Source organism: Poromitra crassiceps, assembly GCF_964638095.1.
Source record: "Poromitra crassiceps genome assembly, chromosome: 10".
NCBI classification, from domain to species: Eukaryota; Metazoa; Chordata; class Actinopteri; order Beryciformes; family Melamphaidae; genus Poromitra; species Poromitra crassiceps.
The window spans coordinates 43,852,396-43,877,148 of NC_139631.1; the positions used below are offsets into that span (position 1 = coordinate 43,852,396).

At 43.5% G+C, this 24,753-nt stretch overlaps 2 protein-coding genes across 3 annotated transcripts in view; both read left to right on the forward strand.

The window, feature by feature from the left end:
• Positions 1-1,073: 1,073 nt before the first annotated feature.
• Positions 1,074-10,508, forward strand: shld3 (shieldin complex subunit 3). The gene is made up of 4 exons (XM_083645049.1): positions 1,074-1,152; positions 2,265-2,520; positions 6,188-6,765; positions 9,472-10,508. The coding sequence occupies exons 2-4, from the start codon at positions 2,334-2,336 to the stop codon at positions 9,673-9,675; spliced, it is 969 nt and encodes a 322-aa protein (XP_083501175.1). The 5' UTR covers positions 1,074-1,152; positions 2,265-2,333; the 3' UTR covers positions 9,676-10,508.
• Positions 10,509-11,245: 737 nt separating this feature from the next.
• The window catches only part of LOC310784069 (phosphatidylinositol 3-kinase regulatory subunit alpha-like), a 61,515-nt gene continuing 48,007 nt past the window's right edge, over positions 11,246-24,753 (forward strand). The window contains exons 1-3 of one of the 2 annotated variants that reach the window (XM_083645045.1): positions 11,246-11,358; positions 13,321-13,777; positions 16,006-16,135. In XM_083645045.1, coding sequence (XP_083501171.1) covers positions 13,586-13,777; positions 16,006-16,135 — 322 coding nt within the window. In that variant the 5' untranslated portion in view covers positions 11,246-11,358; positions 13,321-13,585. Of the gene's footprint in view, positions 11,359-13,320; positions 13,778-14,308; positions 14,371-16,005; positions 16,136-24,753 lie in introns of those variants that run through there. The other variant, XM_083645046.1, reaches the window with a different exon arrangement.

Consider the following 24,753-nt stretch of genomic DNA (forward strand, 5'->3'; position numbering starts at 1 on the left):
TTGCTTAAAAGTAGTACAGCTGTCATTTTTAGCTGTCCAGGCTGCAGCCGGTGGTCATCTCAGCAAGTATAATGTAATTTGAAAAAAGACAACGGACGTATGAATAAAATGTCCTATTGACAAACTACTGGGCTACATTGGTGTCATTTCTTTAAGATGGTTTGATTCATTTGATCACATTGGATTTACCTTAAATCTTATTAGGCAAACTAGGGAAACCGTACTATAACATCTGACCCCAGTAGTATAGTTAGTTTGCTGATGTTTTACTTTAGTAGCAGTGTAAGTAATGGAGTCAAAGTCTAATGCAGTAAAAGTAAAGTCATTTAAAAAGTTCCCGAGTTGTTCTTTAGAACAGAATGTTGTCTGATCTTTTCCATGTGATTCTAAAAGGAGAGGACAGGAGAGTTCACCCTAGATTCTTAAGGCCCCTTCACACTTGTATAAAGATTTGGATCAGTGGTTAGCACTGATTTCCTCACAGCAAGAAGGTCCTGGGTTTGAACACCGGCCCGTCCCAGATCTTTTCTGTCTGGAGTTTGCATGTTCTCCCCGTGTTCGTGTGGGTGTGTTCGTGTCGGTTTTCTCCGGGTGCTCCGGTTTCCTCCCACGGCCACCAAAAGACAATGCTCCTGTCAGTGTCCCTGACCAAGGCACTGGCAAAAGAACTGGAGTTGGTCCCCGGGCGCTGCACTGTGACTGCTCCTAGTTCTAGGAAGGTTCCTAGTAAGTAGAGGATGAATTTCCCCATGGGGATAAATAAAACATAACTTAATGGCTATTGAATATATACTAGTTGTAGAGTGAACAGCTGTAATATTATAGAACCGCCTGTACCGGTATTCTATATAAATCTTTTTATAGTTATAGCTCTAAAGTGTGAAGGGTCTGGCAGACTCCTCTCTGTGAATGGATCAAATGTGTGTTCAGTGATGGATTTAAAATGGACTTAAGGACAAAACTGCATCACTATCAATACAAGTCTCAAACTCCACACAAAACGTCAACATCCCTCAACTATCGCGAGAGGCCACGAAGGGAGACGTGACGCGCACTCTGCTTCCGTGTTGTATGCTTGCTTGCTTGCTAGCTAGCAAGTCAACTCCTTGTTGACACGACTGCAGAGAGCAGCAGGTCGCAACAGATCTGAAGGTTGGTATTTTAAATGATGGATTGTTTTTAATCTCAATCTTTGACACATTACTGCGTCATCTGAGCAGAGCAGATAAACATCAGCAGTTAGGCTTTGTAGGTTTTCGAGCTGGCTAGCTAAGCTAGCTGTGTTTAGCCCTGTCAGCTAGCTGGTCCCACAACAGCTGGGAACCCACTTTCTTTTCTTTTACAGTTTTCTGTATTCTACAGACCATCAGATAAGATGTAAATACAGTTAAAATAAAGATTGGCTGCATCTTTATATCATTAATAACAACAGATTATATTATATACTCTCGCTCTCTCACACACCTCTCCCTCTATCTCACCATTATATGATAAATTTTAGAAAGCTTTATTGGCATGAATGGAATGGTAATGTCAGTGTATCACAAAGCAAACGGCAGAAGAACATCGCTAACATACATAAAGTGGCATTATGTTATGATCTACAGGGACCATGGCATGAAAAACTATGTACACCATTTCATGGTCTCACTCGCAACCATCATGTCATTTAGTCAGCAGGGGGCAGTGTAGCTGTAGTTTACAGAAGCTCTTCTCTCTGTGTGTGAGACGTTTTCCTCCAACACAGACAGAGAACAACATGCAGAAGTGTCGAATCTCTGATTCGATTGTTATTGGTTTTTTGTAATAATTAATAACTAGCTCTGAAAGCAGAATTATAGGAAAAATTGTATTGCGCAAATTGTATTCTTTGCTAGGTCTCGCAGGCCACATAAAATGAGGTGCCGGACCGGATTTGGATCCCGGGCTTTGAGTTTGACCATCATCACCAAGACAGACTTTGTGTTTTCTAGTCTAGTAGTCTAGTGATTCCTTTCTGTGCTGTGTTACACTCCACTCTTCTTCTGTGCTGTGTTACACTCCACTCTTCTTCTGTGCTGTGTTACACTCCACTCTTCTTCTGTGCTGTGTTACACTCCACTCTTCTTCTGTGCTGTGTTACACTCCACTCTTCTTCGCATCTGTCAGTTACGGGGTTCTAAGTCGCAAGTTTAATCACGATTCGATATTATCGATTCTTTGGACAACGCTATGATTTGCTGATATAGCAAAGTTTACCACCATATGCTTTTGATTCAATTCAGTGGCCTGCGATCGAACCCCCAGCGTCATGCTGAGGAGGAGGGCGATTACATGACCCCGGCCCGGGCTGGATGGAAGATGTGGTTCTGCACTATCGGCCCGGCTCTGCTCTGCTGGCCGGCCTGCTGGAGAGCACGGAGCGGACTCTGGAGCACTTCCCCTGCCGGCCTCCTCCCCTCTTCGCACCCTGGTTCCCCCCCGCCGCAGACCGCCCCCCGCCCATCAGACCCTCCAGACCGCCACCCATCATCAGCTCAGGTCACTCCACTCACTGTTTTCAGGGTTGCCACGGGCCTGCAAAGTACTTGAATTAAAAAAATAAAGTATTTGAAAGTGTTTGAATTTATAGAGAGGTCCTTAAAAAAGTGCTTGAATTTAGCCTGCCGGAATCTCTGAGTTTGAGCTTTGTGCGCTCCGTCATCTAAAAATTGCTGGTCCAAGCTTGATTAAATCCAATGTGTAAGCATGACTGCAAACAAATTTGCATTCGAGGTATACGTATTCGAGGTATATGTACGTTAGTCTCGGTTTTCAGACGTTTGGCGCCAACAGCGCCACCTAACCACCAAACGTGTGGGAATTTACTGTTCCAAATCTGGTTCATTGAGTCCGGCGAGAACGGCCGGCAGCAGACATGCCTACATTTATTATTAGAATTTTATTTGGTAGCGGCAATGCAATGTTTCATAGTTCCAATATAGTGCTGATGTGCTGCAAAGTGAGTTTATACCTGTTGTTTATTTTACAATCATTTTTCCTACCCGGAAGTGGTCCGCTTGCTACTGTGAAGTCATCAGCAGGCTCTGTAACGTTAGCCTCGGGAGTCGGGCTTATCGCTGGGGGAAAGACCTCTAGCCGCCGGGGCCGGATGAAACATGTCCTATTAACAGGTTATGTTTGTTTCTAAGTGATTAATATGTTTCTCCGCAAACGCGACAACGCCGGTTCTGCATGAGCGTCACTGCCCCCAGAAAGCAGGCCCGCCCACAACACTCATGATTGGTTCTCCGATGCAAGGCTTCCAACAGCACCACCTAACGTTATGAAAATATTTAAATAATAATATTCTCAGTCTTACGGTAGTGAAACGGATTAAGACTGAGAGCTGAGTCTAGGTATATGTGAACATCTCTGAATTAAGCCCAATTTATGCTTCGTCTGCCAACACTTTTGAAACGGTCGCCGACAGAAATGAGGACTTGAGTCGACACTTTCAAGTGTCGGCGAGCAGTGTCTGCTACCTGGTGAAATGTCTAGTGTCGCTGACTACGTCATAGTATCGCGCAAGTCTGATTGGCTATAAAGACGGCACGCGCTTCCTTGTTTTGGTTGGGGTCCACCCGCTAGTTTTCACTCGATTGAAATGAATGAACGTGTCCCCGCTATTTTTATCAGCCTGTCCTTGATGTATGACTTCGTGAAAATCACAAAGAACGTCGTGACCAATTTCCCAGAGAGAGAGGAGGTGAGTTGTGTGGTTGTGTGTCGTTTATATGCGACTGCAGCCAAGTACGTTACATCTTGCCTCCGAGGTGGTTTCACTGTGCATTCCGTTCCCTCTCTTCTCTCGGCTGTCTGCAGCTGCTTATAGCGTTCGAGTGTCACGTGACCGTTGAACCGAGGCGAACGTCTTCTGAAGTATAAATGCAACACCATGAGCGACACTTTCTTTTTCGTCTGCGACCATGTGCTGAGCGACACTTTATAATAAGTATAAATTAAGCTTTATTCCCCCAATATTTTTGAAATAATTTGTCCTTGAATAGTGCTTGAAATCTATCGTTACAAAAGAGTGGCAACCCTGCTTTTCCTTGTTGTTGGTTGAGTTGACTGTTTGAGCTTCATTGTGCAGAATGAATATGTGTGCAGAGTTTGACACTACAAGCCTGTTTCTGCTGTACGTTCACATTCATCTGCTGAAAGTGGAACGTTTCTCTGTGCTCGCTGAAAATCCTGTTTTTAGGGGCGGGCCTATGAGCATGCTTTGTGACGTCACAACTAGTTTGGAAGCCAATAGAGAGCCGCAGAGATGATGTATTTTTGTAGTCAGAACGCGGAAGTCCCGGACTTCCTGGTTCTTCACTGTTTCTGTCTATGGGATTGTTGAATGGGTTTTTGCCGCGATGCTTCAAATAAGGTCTGTGGGCAACGCAAGCTTAATCAAACGCGAACCAGAGTTCAGTCGGATAATCTTCACACATGAGGACCACTTTCATGAGTTTTGTGGCGTAAATGCGAGCCCTAGAAGTAAAAAGCTCGAGCTAAGCTAATCCAGAACTACACACTGTTGCATAGGCTTCCACGTCACGTCAGCACTCAACCTGGACTGTTGTTGATGTGTGCACTGATTACCCCGGGCTGAACGGGCTGAACCAGGTGAGGGAAAGAGAATTTCCGTGTTCGTCCTTTGAAGTGGTGACGTTATTGACGTATAATATCCCCGTTGACTCAACAGTGTAGTCTCATTTAGCCGTTTGCTAGCTAGCCGCCCTTTTAACGGCACGTAAAAGCTTCAAAACTCATAAAAGTGGTCCTCGTGTGTGAAGATGATATTACGAAACAGTGGTTCGCGTTTGATTAAGCTTAAGCGTTGCCCAGAGACCTTATTAGAAGCATCGCGCCAAAAACCCATTCAGAAATCCCATAGGCGAAAACAGTGAAGAACCAGGAGTGTTAGCATCGATGATTTCCGGACTCGTTCCTGCGGCTCTCTATCCCTGTCCAATATTCAACTCACAAAAGTGTGATGTGGAAACTTGAAGTCTCCAGTGTCGGCTACATACAGTGTAGGCTACATACAGTGTAGGCTACATACAGTGTAGGCTACATACACTGAGGACTTGACTGTGAAGTAGGACACATCTTGTGTCCAGCAGGAACTATTTTTTGAAGATTGTAGAATTTGTAATGAAGGAATAGGAGTAGATGTAATTTTTTACAAGATAAGATGACTGAACTTTTTGTGTGGAAAAGCCATATCGACACAAATTATTATTCAAAGTAGAGTATTTTGTAAACATCTTAAAACCTGTCGAGAGGGGATCTTTAAAGGGAGAGCCAACTTAAATATTTCTCATTAAAACCTTTTTCAGTCGGGGGCTACGGTGGTGCAGTGGTAAGCACTGTCGCTTCATAGCTAGAAGGTCCTGGGTTCGATTCCCACCTGGGACGCTGTGAGCGCTGAAGGAATGCGTGCCCGTCCGCATGTCCTCGAGTGCCCACCGCCCGGGTGGGGTTGTCAAAAAGGGCTTTTCTGTGTGGAGTTTGCATGTTCTCCCCGTGCCTCCCGGGGGGTTTCCTTCATATAGGAACCCCCTTCACCAAAACATGCAATATCCTGGTTGCTGATGTGGTGCCTCCTCTGGTCATTAAGGGCGCTGATTCTAAAAGGAGAGGACAGGAGAGTTCACCCTAGATTCTTAAGGCCCCTTCACACTTGTATAAAGATTTGGACGGCACGGTGGATCAGTGGTTAGCACTGATTTCCTCACAGCAAGAAGGTCCTGGGTTTGAACGCCGGCCCGTCACAGATCTTTTCTGTCTGGAGTTTGCATGAGTCCATTTGCAACCCCCTTCACCAAAACATGCAATATCCTGGTTGCTGATGTGGTGCCTCCTCTGGTCATTAAGGGCGCCTGTTTGGAGGGAGGGGAACTCGTCGGAATAGCGTGAATGCGTGATCCTCCCACGTGCTATGTCCTACCGGTGAAGCCCTGTCAGGTGACTTAGCACTAATGGGGGATAAAATGGGGGATACAAACTTGGGGATATATATATATATTTAAAAAGTTTTTCAGTCATTGTTGGATGTAAATTTTTATATATATATATATATATATATATATATGTGTGTGTTTTTGTTTTGTTCTTTTATCCTTGTTGTTGTTGTTGTACTGATATTAGGCTTATTATTTATTGGTCCTAGCTGTCGTCCAGGGAACCCAGCAGGACTCTCCAGTCTCTGACAGACTCCTGGATGCGACCTGGAGCTCTGCTCAGAGCCGGTCACCAGCAACACTACAACAAGACAAAGATGGCCCTCTGACCTGTGACCCTCACACCCAGGCAGCGCTGACTCAACGCCCCCCAGCAAACAGACTACCACCGCAGCCCAAAGACGGCTGCGAAAGATGGCGTCATCTTCCCCCGGCCACAATCTGCGTCCGAACGGCGCCCGGCGCCCTGGCGGGAAAACGACAAAACCCCAAGGATGGCGTCTCCATCCCCGCGTCTCCGCCCCGCGTTCCCCTGGCCTCGCTCTCTGCCCGGGAGATCTCTGAACTCTCTCCAGAGAAAGAAGTGCAGAAGCAGAAAGAGGGCGGTGGTCCGGGCGTGGTCCGGAGGTCGTGGAGCGTCCTCGCACAGAAAGGCGTTTTGGCGCCGAGCTCGCCGTCGCTGTCGGAGCGCTTCCATCAGACGGTGTCGAGCCACAGGCTGCACCTCCACCAGAGGGCCAAGTGGGTGATCTGCCAGCACAACTGTGCACCTTCAGACATCGAACAGGTCAGTGGCTGCTAACCCGAAGCCCAAACAGAATAAGAAATGACGTATAGCCTAATAATAATATAATCTGGTCGTTCACATTCAGATCACTTTCTTGATCTCACCTCTGTCCGCACACGCTCGTGCGTGCTTAACGTAAGCAACGTCAAGAACTGGTTTTTCCTGTGAGAATCTGAATGGATGTGCTGTTAACCCCGTGGTGCTCGGTAGCCTGTCTGTTGTTATATCACAAGTGCTGCTGACTCCGCCTCCCCGGGCCTGTTTTGCTTTACAGCGGTGAACATTACAAATGGACTCAATCAAACGTCTTTTTCTGGCACTTATGGAGTCGTCTGTATTTTTTTTTTAAATAAAACCGTTTGCTTAATCAGAAAGCAATGGTAAAGAAATAACAGACAGCAGGTGCTGGATTCATGTCAGAAACTTTTATTCTGATTACGTACTATAATGTATATAATATAATATCATGTATATAATACTATAATGCGGTTGTTATATTAGCGCTCAGTGTAAACACTGGCAAGCTTCCTTCTGAATGATTTAATTCAGAATGAAACGTCTCATGTAACCATAAAGCCTTTTATTCCAACCGGAATAAAAGTGCCTCATGTTAACACCTCTAACGCTCCAATAGAGCAGTTTGGAGTGGGACATCACTGCAGTTTGTTGGTGGCAGAAAATCAGAGGAAACAAGTAGCACAGAACTTACATTGATAAGAACCGCAGGTTAATAAGTTGGGCCATTGCAACATCAGCGCACAGCAAATCCACCATTTTGGCCTGAAGGAGACACCTCTGATTGGCTGTCATGGTTCTGTGCTGTTGTCCCATTGGCCAAGGAGGCACCCCCCCCCCCCCCCCCCCCAGGCCAAAATGGCGGCAGCGCTGTTTTTCAAAGACATTTCGACTCTTGCCTTTAATACTCTCTGCGCGTAGGAATGAAACTAGCAACATCCCCGGAATAAGTGAAAACGATCGTCTTGTGCTGTATAGACGCTGGGCTCTTCCACTGGTATATGAAGATGTGACTGTGACTTTGGCCATTTAGTTGGATCCTAGACCCATCCTGACGGTGAGTACGGGTCAGGAAACCTCACCCATTGCTAAGAGTTAGCTTACTTGTGTTTACAAGCTAACCTGCCTTTTGCTGGCAAACCATTAACACTTTGAGTGCCACGGCCCTTGGGCAAAAGGTGCTGTACTGTGCCACATAGGCCGCAATGCATTTTAAAACAGTCATATAATTTCTTTAATAATTACTATGTAAAGACTGAACACGCACAAATAACGATGAGACTCTCTTCTATCACCTGCAAAAAAAAGTTTATTGATCCCATTTTCCGTTCTTTAGTTATGAGCCGGAGAAGATAGCTTGATTTGACCAAAAACAGCCACTTTTTTTCTAGAACCTGAGTTATTCAGCCTTTTGTGAAAGGAAGCATTTCAAGCACATCATTGACTCATTGCTAATATTTTCTGATGTAATGACACCTCAAAAATAATTTCCTTCAATAAAAGAGTGAAAACAAAGGAATTTTGTTTGGCCAAATAATATTTTTTTGGCTGCAACCAGCAGCGCTGGCCCCTGCGTGCGCTGCTGGTTGCAGCTTCTTGCTGTTCTTGATTTACTGCTGGTGGGCATCAGATATTCTAGCTTGCGTTTGCTAATCCTGTCCTGCTGTCTGGATGTTGTATGCTGCTCTGCGTGCTCTGCGTGCCCCCCCCCCCCCCTCCCCCCCCTCTATTTTCGGAGCGCTCCGTTTTTGTGCACCGGCTCCCAGCGCGACACCGAAAAGCCAAACCAGACTGCTGAGAATGGTTGGGCCCTTCGGCGTCGGGTGCTGCTTTTCTGGCGGCTAATCGTGTGGAGAAACTATGCAGCAGAGACAGAGGGGCTCAGTTGTGGGAGCGGATTGACTGCTGTTCGCAGCTAACGTTAGCTCCAGCCAGAGCAATCTATATGGCTCTGGCTCCAACATCGGTTTCCGTTTCATCACGGGGCTTCTTCTGCTGTTTTTCCTCACCTTTCTCTAATCTGGAGAGCACTATCGCCACCTAATGGGTCCGTAAAATAGCTTGTACACCTTCAACATCCACCATACTTTCACAGGAGATGCATCAGGCTTTGATCCACGTCCCACCGTCAAAAAACGCAATTGACGTCTTTAGACGTCATTGGCACTCTACCTTACTATTTGAATTGACGTCTTTAGACGTCATTGGCACTCAATGAGTTAAAATACGCGGAGAAGGCGTCCGGAATGATCTTCCATATTCCGATGACAGCTGAACGGCTAGCTGTCACTTTCTGCCACCAGTTCGGCTCCGCCCATGAAATTACATCATCACTATTTGCAATCACACAAGGGGTCTATAAACTGGCTCGTTCTGAATCAAATTTCATCCCGACAGGAATCCGTTTGATGGATACAATTTCATCATGTAAACGCTCATTCTGAGCACTTTCTTAGGCTGAAAATCTAAAACTCGTTCTGCGCACGCAGCCTCGCGCGCCCATTTGACGTAAGTGACGAGAATTTGAATCATTGCGGGTGCAAAACAAAACGCGTGTTTCGGACACTTTTGGAGTGGTGTGTTCTGATGAAACTCTTCCTCCTCTCTCTCCTCGTCCGCTCAGGTGTGGTGTGTTCTGATCAAACTGTAAATGGATGACTCTTCCTCCTCTCTCTCTCCTCGTCCGCTCAGGTGTGGAGGCTGGTGAGCCGTGCGGTGCAGAGCTCCATGTTGCCCACCTGCAACGCCAACATCCAGCGCCCCCTGGCGGAGATCTGGGTGTTCTGCGACCTGCGCTTCTGCGAGCCGGTCGGACACTTCCTGAAGGACGAGCTGCGGCTGGCGGGGAGCATCAGCCTGTCTGTCCACCGGCTGGGCAACGTCTTCAGCCTGTAGGGGGCAGCAACTGAACCAGAGAGTCCAGAAAATGTCGCCTGCTCAACTGGCATGCAGTGCACTTTGCACACGCAGTTGAGCAACCCCTCACCTTATTATATAGATACTGTGATCACACGTTTGAGTCTCCATGATCTCAGGAAGAAAATAGATTAATTTCAGTTTTAGCGTCTGATCTCAACAGACCGCTAAGAACACTTTTATTAAAGGTCCAGTGTGTAGAATTTAGTGGCAGCTAGCGGATGGAATGGAATGTTATTCAAGTATTTTTTAATGAGTCAACCTGAAGATAAGATAAGAATCGTGTTTTTCTTACATGACAATGAGCCCTTTATATCCCCATAGGGAGCTGGTCCTCTTCCACGAAGCCCGCCATGCTGCACCGCTGTGTTTCTACAGTAGCCCAGAATGGACAAACCAAACACGGCTCTAGAGAGGGCCTTTACGGCCGGCTCCGTATGTTCTCCGACATGGAGGGGTATTCAGTTGGTTGCAGTCTGCAACCTCTCCCCTAGATGCCACTAAATGCTACATTGATCCTTTAAATGTGGAAAGCAAATTCACTGTACGATGATGAAGCGTGCAGCCTGGAGACACAGCAGATTGTTAGTGAGATTCTTATGCCACAAACGTATCAGTGTTCATGATAATCCACTTCCTGAATGACTGGAATTGAGAGAAACAAAACCATGGAAGCATTTTGCTGTTTGTGCCAATTTCTCGTCTAGATTGCATATTTATTAACTTAATCATGTATTGTTCTGTTTAAAATCTGTATTTTTTTATTGACTCGCTTGTCTGTGCTATGGACGAATAAAGGTTTTATATTTGTATCTGCTGTCAGTCTTTTCCGTGTGGAAATTGAGTGCCACACACACTTTCAAATGCATCCTTGAATATGGGCAGACTGAATGGGGGACGTATGAATACAGTGTGTAACCCCCCACTCTTTTGTTGCATGGCTCTCCGCTTTTCTTTTGACAGCAGCTCGCTGCATTAAAATCTAGGTTACAGGATGTGACGTCGCGGCCCTGCCCCCCTGCCCTGTTGGTTGTAGGTGGAAATCTCTGATCTGTAAAGATCCCTAGTACAATACAGTATGTGACCTAAGTGGAAGGGAGGTTTTGGGTGGAAAACCTGCAATTGTATTCTCATTTGTCACAGATCATCCTGCAAATCTGTTATTTATTTGATCTTTGCTTCGCTATCCGCAGATATGTTGCACCCTATGTTCATAAAAAAGGACAGTATTTTGAAAGTTATGACCGGAAGTTTTATTTATTATTCTTTTTGCTTTACACTATTACATAAACCCCTATTTCCAAGGAAATGATATGGTTTTAAACGATAGTTTGGGGGTAAAGATATTTTCGCTTACTACAGATTATCCTTTAAATATACTCGTTGTTTTTACGTTGGTGCTTTTTAAACACGAAAAGCATTATTTTCGACAACAATGCTTTTATTTTGACAATCAAGACCGGAAGTCGTCTGGATTTTGGGATCTTGACAGAAGTCTCAGCTAAAGCCAGACAGCTAAAGCTCGAGCGTGTTTCACTGGGAAATAATCGATAAACTAACGGAATATATCGCAGGGAGAGCGCGTGTGAAGGTCGTTTCCGGTCACCGCTCCGTCATGGCGTCCGTCCGCCTGTCCGCTCAACGATAAAATAAACACACAAGGTGAGACAGCGAGATGAGACGAGACGAGACGAGCTAGCTGCAGCCTAGCATGTAGCATCCGCATGCATTGTCGTTTCCTCTGTGTGTGTGCGCGTGTCCGTGTGCCATGTCACACTAAACTAATAGCCTGTTCATTTCCTTGTATAGTTAATTGTATTTAGGATTATTTGCAGAAGTGTAAAACACAAATGCTTCCTTGACGTTGTGAGCAGTGAAATACATGTTTTTATATTCTCTTGTTTCTCGTGTTTCTCCTCTTTCCACTGTTTACCTCGCCTAACTGTAAACTATTTGATCAAGTGAATAGTTTTGAATGTCCAGAGTAAGACACACTTTGTGTTGTTCATCTGACTGTAGCCTGCTAAATGTCAACATGATGCAGATTTAGCAAATCGTTTACTTTAGATTGAGTGGAGTTACAGAGTGATACTGTATTGTTGTTGATGGCTTTACTGGAACTCACTATACTATTCTTCTAAAGTAGTGATTCTACCTTTGATGAGATTGTCTGTCAGACCCAAATCTGAAATTTGATTGTCAAATTATGCGATTAATTTGTCCACAATTTCATGACTATCGCCATTGTGGGTGACGTGATAACAGTGAAACTATGGATAAAATAGTCATTCTACATCATTGCTAGCTAGCATGTTGTTAATTAGATGACGCAGAAGTTTAACTCAATTCATACACTTCTAATATTGCACATGATCTTTTTGTTCTTGTTGTTGTTGTTAATAATATTTCATATTTGTGGTTTATTTCATTCTGTTTTGGAGTTGTTTGTCTTATGTTAACACATTCACTGCCAGCCGTTTTTTTTTACTGTAGGTAGCTTCTGCCAGAGGTTTTTTTTTGAGGATTCTGGCTCATCTTTCAAGACCTGAGGATTCTTTTCTGCTAAGATTTTGTGAACACAAAATATCTAAAAAGAACTAATAGAATGTGTGCTTTCTCTGTCTAAAAGAGTTAGTTTGTAGAGTTAGTAGTTATGTAGGCATTAGCACTTGAATACAGCATGGTTTCAGCGTCTGAAAATTTAAGCTGAGATAAATAGCTTTTTGTGAAATTCGATAGAACAGTCACTTTAACCATTCATTTTTGGCATCAGTAAGACGTCAGACATCTAAACAATAGTTTTGAACAGTAATTTCCTCCATAACAGCAGGAAACACCCCTCTCCTTCAAACTCCTCCCTCCGTGTGTGTCTTCTTGGCTGCAGCGGGCGTGTCACAAGCTCGTTTCTGTTGCTGCTGCTGCTGTGCCTGTCTGCTGGCGGCCGCTGGGCAAGTCTGGATGAGCTCGCTCGTTTCTTGCGGTTTCGGTTGAGAGCTTTGATGAAGCTTTTGCGATTCTGGTCTTATTTATGCTGCGTGTTTCAAAGTGTGTTCCACCCGTAATCTATTATGCAAATTTGCAATCCCTCACCGCCAGCAATCAGCGCGAAAGCGAAAGCGTTTTCGCCAATCCATTTTACTGTATGAGAATGGTTTCATCGCGCGTTCCCCTGCAGTTGGCTCTGCTTTTTCTAGTTTGGAGAGCACTGTCGCCACTTAGTGGGTCGGTGGAATGGGTTGTACACGTTCGGTGGCTCCAATAATTTTATAGGAGACGTGGGGGGCGTTGATCCACGTCCCACCGTAATTTTTTTTTATTTTTTTTTATTTTTAAGACAAGATATCTCGTCATTGGCAGTCAACCGTTGGATTTTGTAAGCCGAGATATCTCGTCAATGGCAGTGAACGTGTTAAAATACCCCTATTTGGCCCAATATAGAACCCGCTCTTTGATCCAAACTGTCAACTCTCCTGTGTAAAAGTGACATGAAATCATAACCTCCATATTGAGAAGCTTAAATATCAGAGTATGAGAGTCCAGTCTTGTTTCTGGTCTGCTGTCTCTCTGCCACATCGTCCCCTCCGGGCCCTGATAGTTAACGTTTCGTCCGCTGTGGTGTTGCAGGTGGATCGCCCCCTGCTGGCCCAGATGCCTCTGCCTCTGCTCAGACTGCTGTTCATGAACGGAGAGGCGGCGACGGGCAGGCTGCGCCCCCTCCTGGACGGATGACCCCACGCTAGCCGACATGGAGACCGGGGAGACCCACAGCTCAGTCAGTGCAGGTTCTCCACAGTGTATCCCCGCTGCAATCTCAGGCAAAGACTAAACTCTTATTTTTCTCAATTCAAACCCCTGTTTTTGTGGCCATAAGCCATCTGAACACATCAGCATGAGCTCAGAGGGCTTTCAGTACCGCGCGCTGTACGACTACAAGAAGGAGAGGGAGGAGGACATCAGCCTGCATGTGGGAGACATGCTGCTGGTCAGCAGAGGAGCCCTGCTCGCCCTCGGCTTCTCCGGAGGAGCCGAGGAGAGGCCTTCAGAGATCGGCTGGCTGCCCGGCTTCAACGAGACCACGCAGGTGAGTGAGCGCCGGGTTAACGCGGCGAATCAGGTCTCTGTTGAAATTAGGGGTGCACCGATCACGTTTTTTTCCACCGATTGCCGATCGCCTATGGGAAATACCTGCCCAACCGATCATCGACCGATCACCGATTACCGATCACCGATATATAAACTCCTCAAAAAAAGTTTTTAATCTTTATTTCGGTCGGTTATTTCTCCCCTTTAATAATACCAATTGGTATTGTATTTTATATCGTTGGAAAGCCTGATTAGTGGTAGGGCTTTTTTTTATTAAAAAAAAATTATATAAAGAAATATCGGCAATCAGCCGATCGCATATTTGAGGTCAAAATCGATTGCGTGCCGATCGATCTGTGCACCCCTGGTTGAAATGTGGCCGTAGCTTCGCCGTAGGGCTCTGCGGTGCCGCCGCGACAATCCCAAGCAGGAATGTATAAACCCCAACTCCAATTCAGCTCATTTTCATCTTTCAAATTCATTTGATTAAAGGATCACATGCTGCTCTGTAGGTGGAGGAAAGATGAAAACGAGGCCGGAGATACGAGGCTGTCACCCGACAACAGGGATTTATTTTGGGAACATTGTGGTGTGAGTAAACATATTGCAACAACGCGACGGTGACGAATGCGTCCGAGACAGCGATGTATGTCATGATTAGAGATGTAACGGGATGATAATTTCACATCACGCTTATCGTGCCCAAAATGGTCACGGTTGTCGTACTATCATGGTATTCGTAAAGAATTGCTGAAAATGTTCAAAAAGTACTGAGAGACTCACTGAAATCATTTTACAACGTTTTATATTGAAAACTCAGACCCAAAAAGGATTGATACACCCACTGAAATTGTTTCTCCAAGGCTGCACGTTTGCATCTGGGAGACGGTTGCCAACTTTGGTTGATGATGGACAGTACTTACCATGTTTTTCAAAGCACGGTACCACGGTAATCACGGTACCACGGTTTTAATGGTAATGAACATTTGAAACGGCTCGTTTAACCCGCCTCTCAACCTGTCATCTTAGACAAACTATGTTTTCAGTCTGAAACGGACTCATTATGCACGTGACGAACGGGTTCAGTTCCACTTTAAGTATGTCAAACAGCATCCGGCTTTCTTGGCTCAATTGTTGAGTGTCTATGTGATCAAATGACATATTAATCATGATCCCATAGGCATCCAGAGCGGAGCTGCTGCGTCACTCCATGCTGCTTTCCAGGAAAACCCATAAATGATCAGGTCCTTTCTAGGAAATTATTAGTAAATTGTGGACCTGGAAAATAAAGCCTTTCCAATAATCATAGAACTAATTTAATATTTTCATTATCGATTAATCTGTCGATTATTTTCCAGACTAATCGATTAGTTGTTGAGTCTATAAAATGTCACAAAATGTCAATCACGTTTTCCCCAAAGCCCAAGATGACGTCCTCAAATGTCTTCTTTTGTCCTTCCTGATCAACAGTCCACAACCTGAAGAGAATCAGTTTACTGTCACAGAAGACTAAAGAAACGAGAAAATATTCACATTTAAGAAGACGAAACAAGATTTGTTTTTATTAGTCTCACAGGGTATCCGCGGAGTCTTGAAAATCGATTTAGGGAAAATTAAGGCCCTTAAAAAGTCTTAATTGCAATCGAGAGGTATTACATTGTGTAGCTGTTGTGCTGATTGTGTTAAAAGAGCATATCGTCTCATATCGATCGCAGACCCCTGAATTGAATGGAAATCGTATCGTGGCAGACTTTGTGAAATCAGCAAATCTCGTATCGTTGTCCAAATAATCTATATAATATTGTATCGTGATGAAACTTGTGATTTACACGTCTGTTGCTGGTGTGACAGAAAGTGGCGTTGAGAGGTCTTGAAAAAGTCTTCAAAGATGTTGAATTTAACTTCAGGATTCCTGCATGAGTGCATATACCCTGTCTCAACAATGAATCGATTATAAGAATAGTTGGTGATTAATTTTCTGTTGATCGAATAATCAATTTATGGTTGCAGCTGTACTTGAAACATGTCATGTGGTCCCACTGTATATTATGCAAAGAGTGCAGCAGAACGATGTCGTTCCCCATATCAGACGAATGATCTTGATCAATAATCATGATCACAGTATCCATCAAATTAATTGTTGATACAGTATTATTGTCGCTATAATGTCGCAGCTCTCTGTCCGATAAGTGAATATAATAATGTGTGTAATGTGTCTGGTGACAGGAGAAAGGCGACTTCCCGGGAACGTACGTGGAGTTTGTCGGCAGGAAGAGGATGTCCCCGCCCACTCCCAAGCCCCGCCCACCCAGACCGCCCTCGGCGGCTTCGGCGAGGGCCGACTCGGAGTCAGAAGGTGAGTGAGAACAGATGACCCCTGAGTGTGAGAGGTTTTAAAGGCCAATACAAATATAATATGGAAATATTTCATATCTTTAAATTTGACTGTTTTCATACAAAAAAATAGAACAATTCAGATTTTCCCAAAGACTTGTGTTGTTGCTGAAAGAGAATTTAAACCACCCTGACACAGTCAGGCTGCAGCTTAGTGTTGTATTTCTCTATTTGGCTCGTTCAGGTTCAAACTGACCAATCACAAGCCAACCAGGTAGGGCTGCCCCCGACCACAGATTTTCCTGCTCCACTAGTGGTCGTTAGTTCAAGTCATTTGTCGACTAATCATAAACACGCTTATGATATTAATTTAATTCATATTTTTTTAACACACCCATGTCACGGTTGCTGGCGGTCGTGGGGGCACCAGTAGGTTCACTCTTAAACACACAGGCTACACAGTCACTCACAGCAGTTTGCTAGCTGCTAAGAGGCTAAGTAAGGAAGGCTAACGTTATCCGTCTGACTCGTTGGCTCCAATCAAACACGTTGACTGTGCGGCTGAGCTTTAAATGTTATATTTTGTGCAGTCTGTAGCATCAGACAACGCTGTATACATACTTGAAACAATGTTACTTAAAAATAAAGAGTAACGGGGGGCATGGTGGTGCAGTGATAAGCGCTGTCGCCTCACAGCTAGAAGGTCCTGGGTTTGATTCCCACCTGGGACGCTGTGAGCGCTGAAGGAGTGCGTGCCCGTCCGCATGTCCTCGAGTGCCCGCCTGCCCGGGTGGGCTAACCGTTGGCTAACTGCCCATGTCTCGGAGGAAGCATGGAGCCAGTTTCGGTTCTCCCCAGATCGTCAGAGGGTGGAGCAGCAACCAGGATAAATAAATTAAAATTAGCACTAATGGGGGATAAAAAAATCTGGAAAAAAATATTAGTAGAAAAAAAGAAGAAGAAATAAAGCATAACACATACGGACATGACATTGTAGTTTTTCCAATTGCCGAACAAAACTTATTATGAATGTGTAAAACAATGACTTTATTCAAATGCTCCTTGAATCATGTGGAAAAAGTTAAAAACACGCACGTCCCAGCAGCTGAATCAGGCAGGTGCAGATCTAGAGGAAAACACTGGGAAAAGAAATAAAACAGTTTATTGCAGCGGTGCAATAAAAGAAAGCTCACCTGGAGCACTTGCACTGTTTTATTTATTTTTCTTGAATCATGTGGGCTAGAAATAAGACACAGAGCTGTGTAGAAGTCCAGGCCATACAGGCCTGATGGTAGCTGATAAAAGCTGTGCAGTGTCATGATAAAAGCTGTGCAGTGTCATGATAAAAGCTGTGCAGTGTGTCATGATAAAAGCTGTGCAGTGTCATGATAAAAGCTGTGCAGTGTCATGATAAAAGCTGTGTAGTGTGTCATGATAAAAGCTGTGCAGTGTCATGATAAAAGCTGTGCAGTGTCATGATAAAAGCTGTGTAGTGTGTCATGATAAAAGCTGTGCAGTGTGTCATGATAAAAGCTGTGCAGTGTCATGATAAAAGCTGTGCAGTGTCATGATAAAAGCTGTGCAGTGTCATGATAAAAGCTGTGTAGTGTGTCACGATAAAAACTGTGCAGTGTCATGATAAAAGCTGTGCAGTGTCATGATAAAAGTTGTGCAGTGTGTCATGATAAAAGCTGTGCAGTGTCATGATAAAAGCTGTGCAGTGTGTCATGATAAAAGCTGTGCAGTGTCATGATAAAAGCTGTGCAGTGTGTCATGATAAAAGCTGTGCAGTGTCATGATAAAAGCTGTGCAGTGTCATGATAAAAGCTGTGCAGTGTGTCATGATAAAAGCTGTGCAGTGTCATGATAAAAGCTGTGCAGTGTCATGATAAAAGCTGTGCAGTGTGTCATGATAAAAGCTGTGCAGTGTGTCATGATAAAAGCTGTGCAGTGTCATGATAAAAGCTGTGCAGTGTCATGATAAAAGCTGTGCAGTGTCATGATAAAAGCTGTGCAGTGTCATGATAAAAGCTGTGCAGTGTCATGATAAAAGGTGTGCAGTGTCATGATAAAAGCTGTGCAGTGTGTCATGATAAAAGCTGTGCAGTGTCATGATAAAAGCTGTGCAGTGTCATGATAAAAGCTGTGCAGTGTCATGATAAAAGCTGTGCAGTGTCATGATAAAAGCTGTGCAGTGTCATGATAAAAGCTGTGCAGTGTCATGATAAAAGCTGTGCAGTGTCATGATAAAAGCTGTGCAGTGTCATGATAAAAGCTGTGCAGTGTCATGATAAAAGCTGTGCAGTGTCATGATAAAAGCTGTGCAGTGTCATGATAACAGCTGTGCAGTGTCATGATAAAAGCTGTGCAGTGTCATGATAACAGCTGTGCAGTGTCATGATAAAAGCTGTGCAGTGTCATGATAAAAGCTGTGCAGTGTCATGATAAAAGCTGTGCAGTGTGTCATGATAACAGCTGTGCAGTGTCATGATAAAAGCTGTGCAGTGTGTCATGATAAAAGCTGTGCAGTGTCATGATAAAAGCTGTGCAGTGTCATGATAAAAGCTGTGCAGTGTCATGATAAAAGCTGTGCAGTGTCATGATAAAAGCTGTGCAGTGTCATGATAAAAGCTGTGCAGTGTCATGATAAAAGCTGTGCAGTGTCATGATAAAAGCTGTGCAGTGTCATGATAAAAGCTGTGCAGTGTGTCATGATAAAAACTGTGCAGTGTCATGATAAAAGCTGTGCAGTGTCATGATAAAAGCTGTGCAGTGTCATGATAAAAACTGTGCAGTGTCATGATAAAAGCTGTGCAGTGTGTCATGATAAAAACTGTGCAGTGTCATGATAAAAGCTGTGCAGTGTCATGATAAAAGCTGTGCAGTGTCATGATAAAAGCTGTGCAGTGTGTCATGATAAAAACTGTGCAGTGTCATGAGCTGTGCAGTGTCATGATAAAAGCTGTGCAGTGTCATGATAAAAGCTGTGCAGTGTGTCATGATAAAAACTGTGCAGTGTCATGATAAAAGCTGTGCAGTGTCATGATAAAAGCTGTGCAGTGTCATGATAAAAGCTGTGCAGTGTGTCATGATAAAAGCTGTGCAGTGTCATGATAAAAGCTGTGCAGTGTCATGATAAAAGCTGTGCAGTGTGTCATGATAAAAGCTGTGCAGTGTCATGATAAAAGCTGTGCAGTGTGTCATGGTAAAAGCTGTGCAGTGTCATGATAAAAGCTGTGCAGTGTCATGATAAAAGCTGTGCAGTGTGTCATGATAAAAGCTGTGCAGTGTCATGATAAAAGCTGTGCAGTGTCATGATAAAAGCTGTGCAGTGTCATGATAAAAACTGTGCAGTGTCATGATAAAAGCTGTGCAGTGTGTCATGATAAAAGCTGTGCAGTGTGTCATGATAAAAGCTGTGCAGTGTCATGATAAAAACTGTGCAGTGTCATGATAAAAACTGTGCAGTGTCATGATAAAAACTGTGCAGTGTCATGATAAAAGCTGTGCAGTGTCATGATAAAAACTGTGCAGTGTCATGATAAAAACTGTGCAGTGTCATGATAAAAACTGTGCAGTGTCATGATAAAAACTGTGCAGTGTCATGATAAAAACTGTGCAGTGTGTCATGATAAAAGCTGTGCAGTGTCATGATAAAAACTGTGCAGTGTGTCATGATAAAAGCTGTGCAGTGTGTCATGATAAAAGCTGTGCAGTGTCATGATAAAAACTGTGCAGTGTCATGATAAAAACTGCAGTGTCATGATAAAAACTGTGCAGTGTCATGATAAAAGCTGTGCAGTGTCATGATAAAAACTGTGCAGTGTCATGATAAAAACTGTGCAGTGTCATGATAAAAACTGTGCAGTGTCATGATAAAAACTGTGCAGTGTCATGATAAAAACTGTGCAGTGTGTCATGATAAAAGCTGTGCAGTGTCATGATAAAAACTGTGCAGTGTCATGATAAAAGCTGTGCAGTGTGTCATGATAAAAGCTGTGCAGTGTCATGATAAAAGCTGTGCAGTGTCATGATAAAAACTGTGCAGTGTCATGATAAAAACTGTGCAGTGTCATGATAAAAGCTGTGCAGTGTCATGATAAAAACTGTGCAGTGTCATGATAAAAACTGTGCAGTGTCATGATAAAAACTGTGCAGTGTCATGATAAAAACTGTGCAGTGTCATGATAAAAGCTGTGCAGTGTCATGATAAAAACTGTGCAGTGTCATGATAAAAACTGTGCAGTGTCATGATAAAAACTGTGCAGTGTCATGATAAAAGCTGTGCAGTGTCATGATAAAAACTGTGCAGTGTGTCATGATAAAAGCTGTGCAGTGTGTCATGATAAAAGCTGTGCAGTGTCATGATAAAAACTGTGCAGTGTCATGATAAAAGCTGTGCAGTGTCATGATAAAAACTGTGCAGTGTGTCATGATAAAAGCTGTGCAGTGTCATGATAAAAACTGTGCGGTGTCATGATAAAAGCTGTGCAGTGTGTCATGATAAAAGCTGTGCAGTGTCATGATAAAAGCTGTGCAGTGTCATGATAAAAACTGTGCAGTGTGTCATGATAAAAGCTGTGCAGTGTCATGATAAAAGCTGTGCAGTGTCATGATAAAAGCTGTGCAGTGTGTCATGATAAAAGCTGTGCAGTGTCATGATAAAAGCTGTGCAGTGTCATGATAAAAACTGTGCAGTGTGTCATGATAAAAGCTGTGCAGTGTCATGATAAAAGCTGTGCAGTGTCATGATAAAAGCTGTGCAGTGTGTCATGATAAAAGCTGTGCAGTGTCATGATAAAAGCTGTGCAGTGTCATGATAAAAGCTGTGCAGTGTCATGATAAAAGCTGTGCAGTGTCATGATAAAAGCTGTGCAGTGTCATGATAAAAACTGTGCAGTGTCATGATAAAAACTGTGCAGTGTCATGATAAAAGCTGTGCAGTGTCATGATAAAAACTGTGCAGTGTCATGATAAAAACTGTGCAGTGTCATGATAAAAACTGTGCAGTGTCATGATAAAAACTGTGCAGTGTCATGATAAAAGCTGTGCAGTGTCATGATAAAAACTGTGCAGTGTCATGATAAAAACTGTGCAGTGTCATGATAAAAACTGTGCAGTGTCATGATAAAAGCTGTGCAGTGTCATGATAAAAACTGTGCAGTGTGTCATGATAAAAACTGTGCAGTGTGTCATGATAAAAGCTGTGCAGTGTCATGATAAAAACTGTGCAGTGTCATGATAAAAGCTGTGCAGTGTCATGATAAAAACTGTGCAGTGTGTCATGATAAAAGCTGTGCAGTGTCATGATAAAAACTGTGCAGTGTCATGATAAAAGCTGTGCAGTGTGTCATGATAAAAGCTGTGCAGTGTCATGATAAAAGCTGTGCAGTGTCATGATAAAAACTGTGCAGTGTGTCATGATAAAAGCTGTGCAGTGTCATGATAAAAGCTGTGCAGTGTCATGATAAAAGCTGTGCAGTGTGTCATGATAAAAGCTGTGCAGTGTCATGATAAAAGCTGTGCAGTGTCATGATAAAAGCTGTGCAGTGTCATGATAAAAGCTGTGCAGTGTCATGATAAAAGCTGTGCAGTGTCATGATAAAAGCTGTGCAGTGTGTCATGATAAAAGCTGTGCAGTGTCATGATAAAAGCTGTGCAGTGTCATGATAAAAGCTGTGCAGTGTGTCATGATAACAGCTGTGCAGTGTCATGATAAAAGCTGTGCAGTGTGTCATGATAAAAGCTGTGCAGTGTCATGATAAAAGCTGTGCAGTGTCATGATAAAAGCTGTGTAGTGTGTCATGATAAAAGCTGTGCAGTGTCATGATAAAAGCTGTGCAGTGTGTCATGATAAAAGCTGTGTAGTGTGTCATGATAAAAGCTGTGCAGTGTCATGATAAAAGCTGTGCAGTGTCATGATAAAAGCTGTGTAGTGTGTCATGATAAAAGCTGTGCAGTGTCATGATAAAAGCTGTGCAGTGTCATGATAAAAGCTGTGCAGTGTCATGATAAAAGCTGTGTAGTGTGTCATGATAAAAGCTGTGTAGTGTGTCATGATAAAAGCTGTGCAGTGTGTCATGATAAAAGCTGTGCAGTGTCATGATAAAAGCTGTGCAGTGTCATGATAAAAGCTGTGCAGTGTCATGATAAAAGCTGTGCAGTGTGTCATGATAAAAGCTGTGCAGTGTCATGATAAAAGCTGTGCAGTGTCAGGCCAAATATCTAGGCTACGAAAAATGGCCGAAAAACCACCAAAGAGAGAAAGTGTACATGATGGTAGTTCTTGTTGTCACTAGATTGTTGCTTTGGAATGTTTCCATAGCAACGAGTCCAACAGACTTGAGGCCCGTCTTATCAGGGCATCTGGCTTCCACCTCCGTGATCAGGTTAGAGGACTGTAGGTCAAAGGTCATTGTTCTCACCTGCCCAAACCAACTGAAGTGACGGAGGAAACACAGCAGAGTCAACAGATCTGAACGTGGCGGGTGTGAACGCAGCTCTACAGGAGCGCTCAGGAAGCCGCTTTAGTTGATTCGCTTCAACGTGTCTAATCCACAGTTTATATTGCGTGACGTTCAACGTGTCTAATCCACAGTTTATATTGTGTGACGTTCAACGTGTCTAATCCACAGTTTATATTGTGTGACTGAGGGCCTGTCAAAGCTTTGTGTACGAGCTGTTTGTTTCACTGCAAACACCAAGTGTCTTCTTTTTTTTTTTTTTTTTTATTAAAGCCCTATCACTAATCAGGCTTTCCAACGATATAAAATACAATGCCAATTGGTATTATTAAAGGGGAGAAATAATCGACCCAAAATAACGTTTCCAAACTTTCTTTGAGGAGTTTATATATCGGTGATCGGTGATCGGTAATCGGTGATCGGTCGATGATCGGTTGGGCAGGTATTTCCCATAGGCGATCGGCAATCGGTGATCGGTGGCAAAAAACGTGATCGGTGCACCCCTACTTTAAACTCATCAGAAAGTGTCTGACACTCAAAGTTTACATGCATGCTGTGATATTTTCACACCTATCACACTGCATCACCACCTGGTCACAACAAGCCTCACAAACAACTATAAAACCCATCGTATCTCTATATCATCAGACGATACAAATCATGGACAAAAACAACAACAATGAGGTGGCACCATTGTCACATCTTGGGGGAAACACAACATGCTCAGCTTTGAAAGCTTTATAAGCTACTTGAACCCAAAGCTTATTTTTAAATGTCTGCTACGTGGTCACGCTCCTTCCTCTTTTAATGATGACATTGTGAGACACCAGTAGACCAGTTTTCTCTGTTAAAGGAGCAAAACTGGAACTGTCTACCTACTGAGCTGAAAACACAACACGATTTTAATGTTTTTAAAGTCGAGCTGAACCCGTTTGTCACGTGCATATGAGTCCGTTTCAGACTGAAAACATAGTTTGTTTAAGAAGACAGGTTGAGATTTTATTTGACAATTCTGGGGACTGGATTGGGCTTTGGCCACTCCTGGCGTGTTCCGCCTCCAAATCGAGTGGGATTCAGTGTGTTGTGGCGCTCCCCTCGGGAAGAGCCTTTTGACGGGAGAAGTGCAGCTCAGCGAGCCGCAGGCAGCCAGCTGCCTTCGTGTTGCAGAGCGGAGAGTGCAGCATGTCGGCCTGGAATCTCTGAAGTGCGACCCCTGACAACCAAGCTCTCGGATGCGCGCGCCATTATCGCTGCTGTAAATACGATATCCCTGGAATGCGCGTTTTAACGAGCCAGTTACATTTCTTTGCATTCTTAGAGATTATAGTTTTTGTTTTTTGTTCATGTTTTCCTAACAATTGGCCAAGTTAGTAGTTAGTTTATGGGATAGGAATTCTGCCAGATGACAGGCACTAGGCGCCATTTTCGACTTCATTTGGAAGAGAAAACTATCCTGAAATGAAGATTTGATTGACAGCTGCATGTCGTGATATGATTGGTTGAAATGGGGTAGAAATTTGATAGTACTAGGTGACGTCAGCAAACTGTACATTACTGTTATCAATGAAATCTTGAAAAATGAACTTTTGATGTGAAAAAGTGTGAAAAACTAAAGAAATTAGATTGTTATGATGTTTTTTGCATACATTATTAAATAGGTGCACTGCATACCCAGGTATTTGAACTAAAAGAAAAGAAAAGTCATTTTTGGGTTCAGCTCGACTTTAACAGGGCTTTTAAGTCATGGTTAAAAGAGAAACAACATTGTTCTCACAACTAGGGATGTTCATTTTGAAAAATTTCCATAATCGAAAATCGGGGAAAATTAACGATCAATTATCGATTATTGATCATATTAATAATACTTTTTTTTTTTTCTTTTTTTTTACAAAATGAATGCCTATGGCAGAAAATATGAAAGACAACGTGTTCTCCTCAATGAACTCTTTACATATTAATAATACTTTTTTTTTTTTCTTTTTTTTTACAAAATGAATGCCTATGGCAGAAAATATGAAAGACAACGTGTTCTCCTCAATGAACTCTTTATTTCAATGTGTCTCCTCTCCAACACACTGCTGTCCCCGGCGCATGCCGGTGTGAATTCCCCATGTTTAAAACAGTTTTGTTGGCACAAAGGCCCGTGCCCAGCCAGAAAACTAGAGACTATATGAAG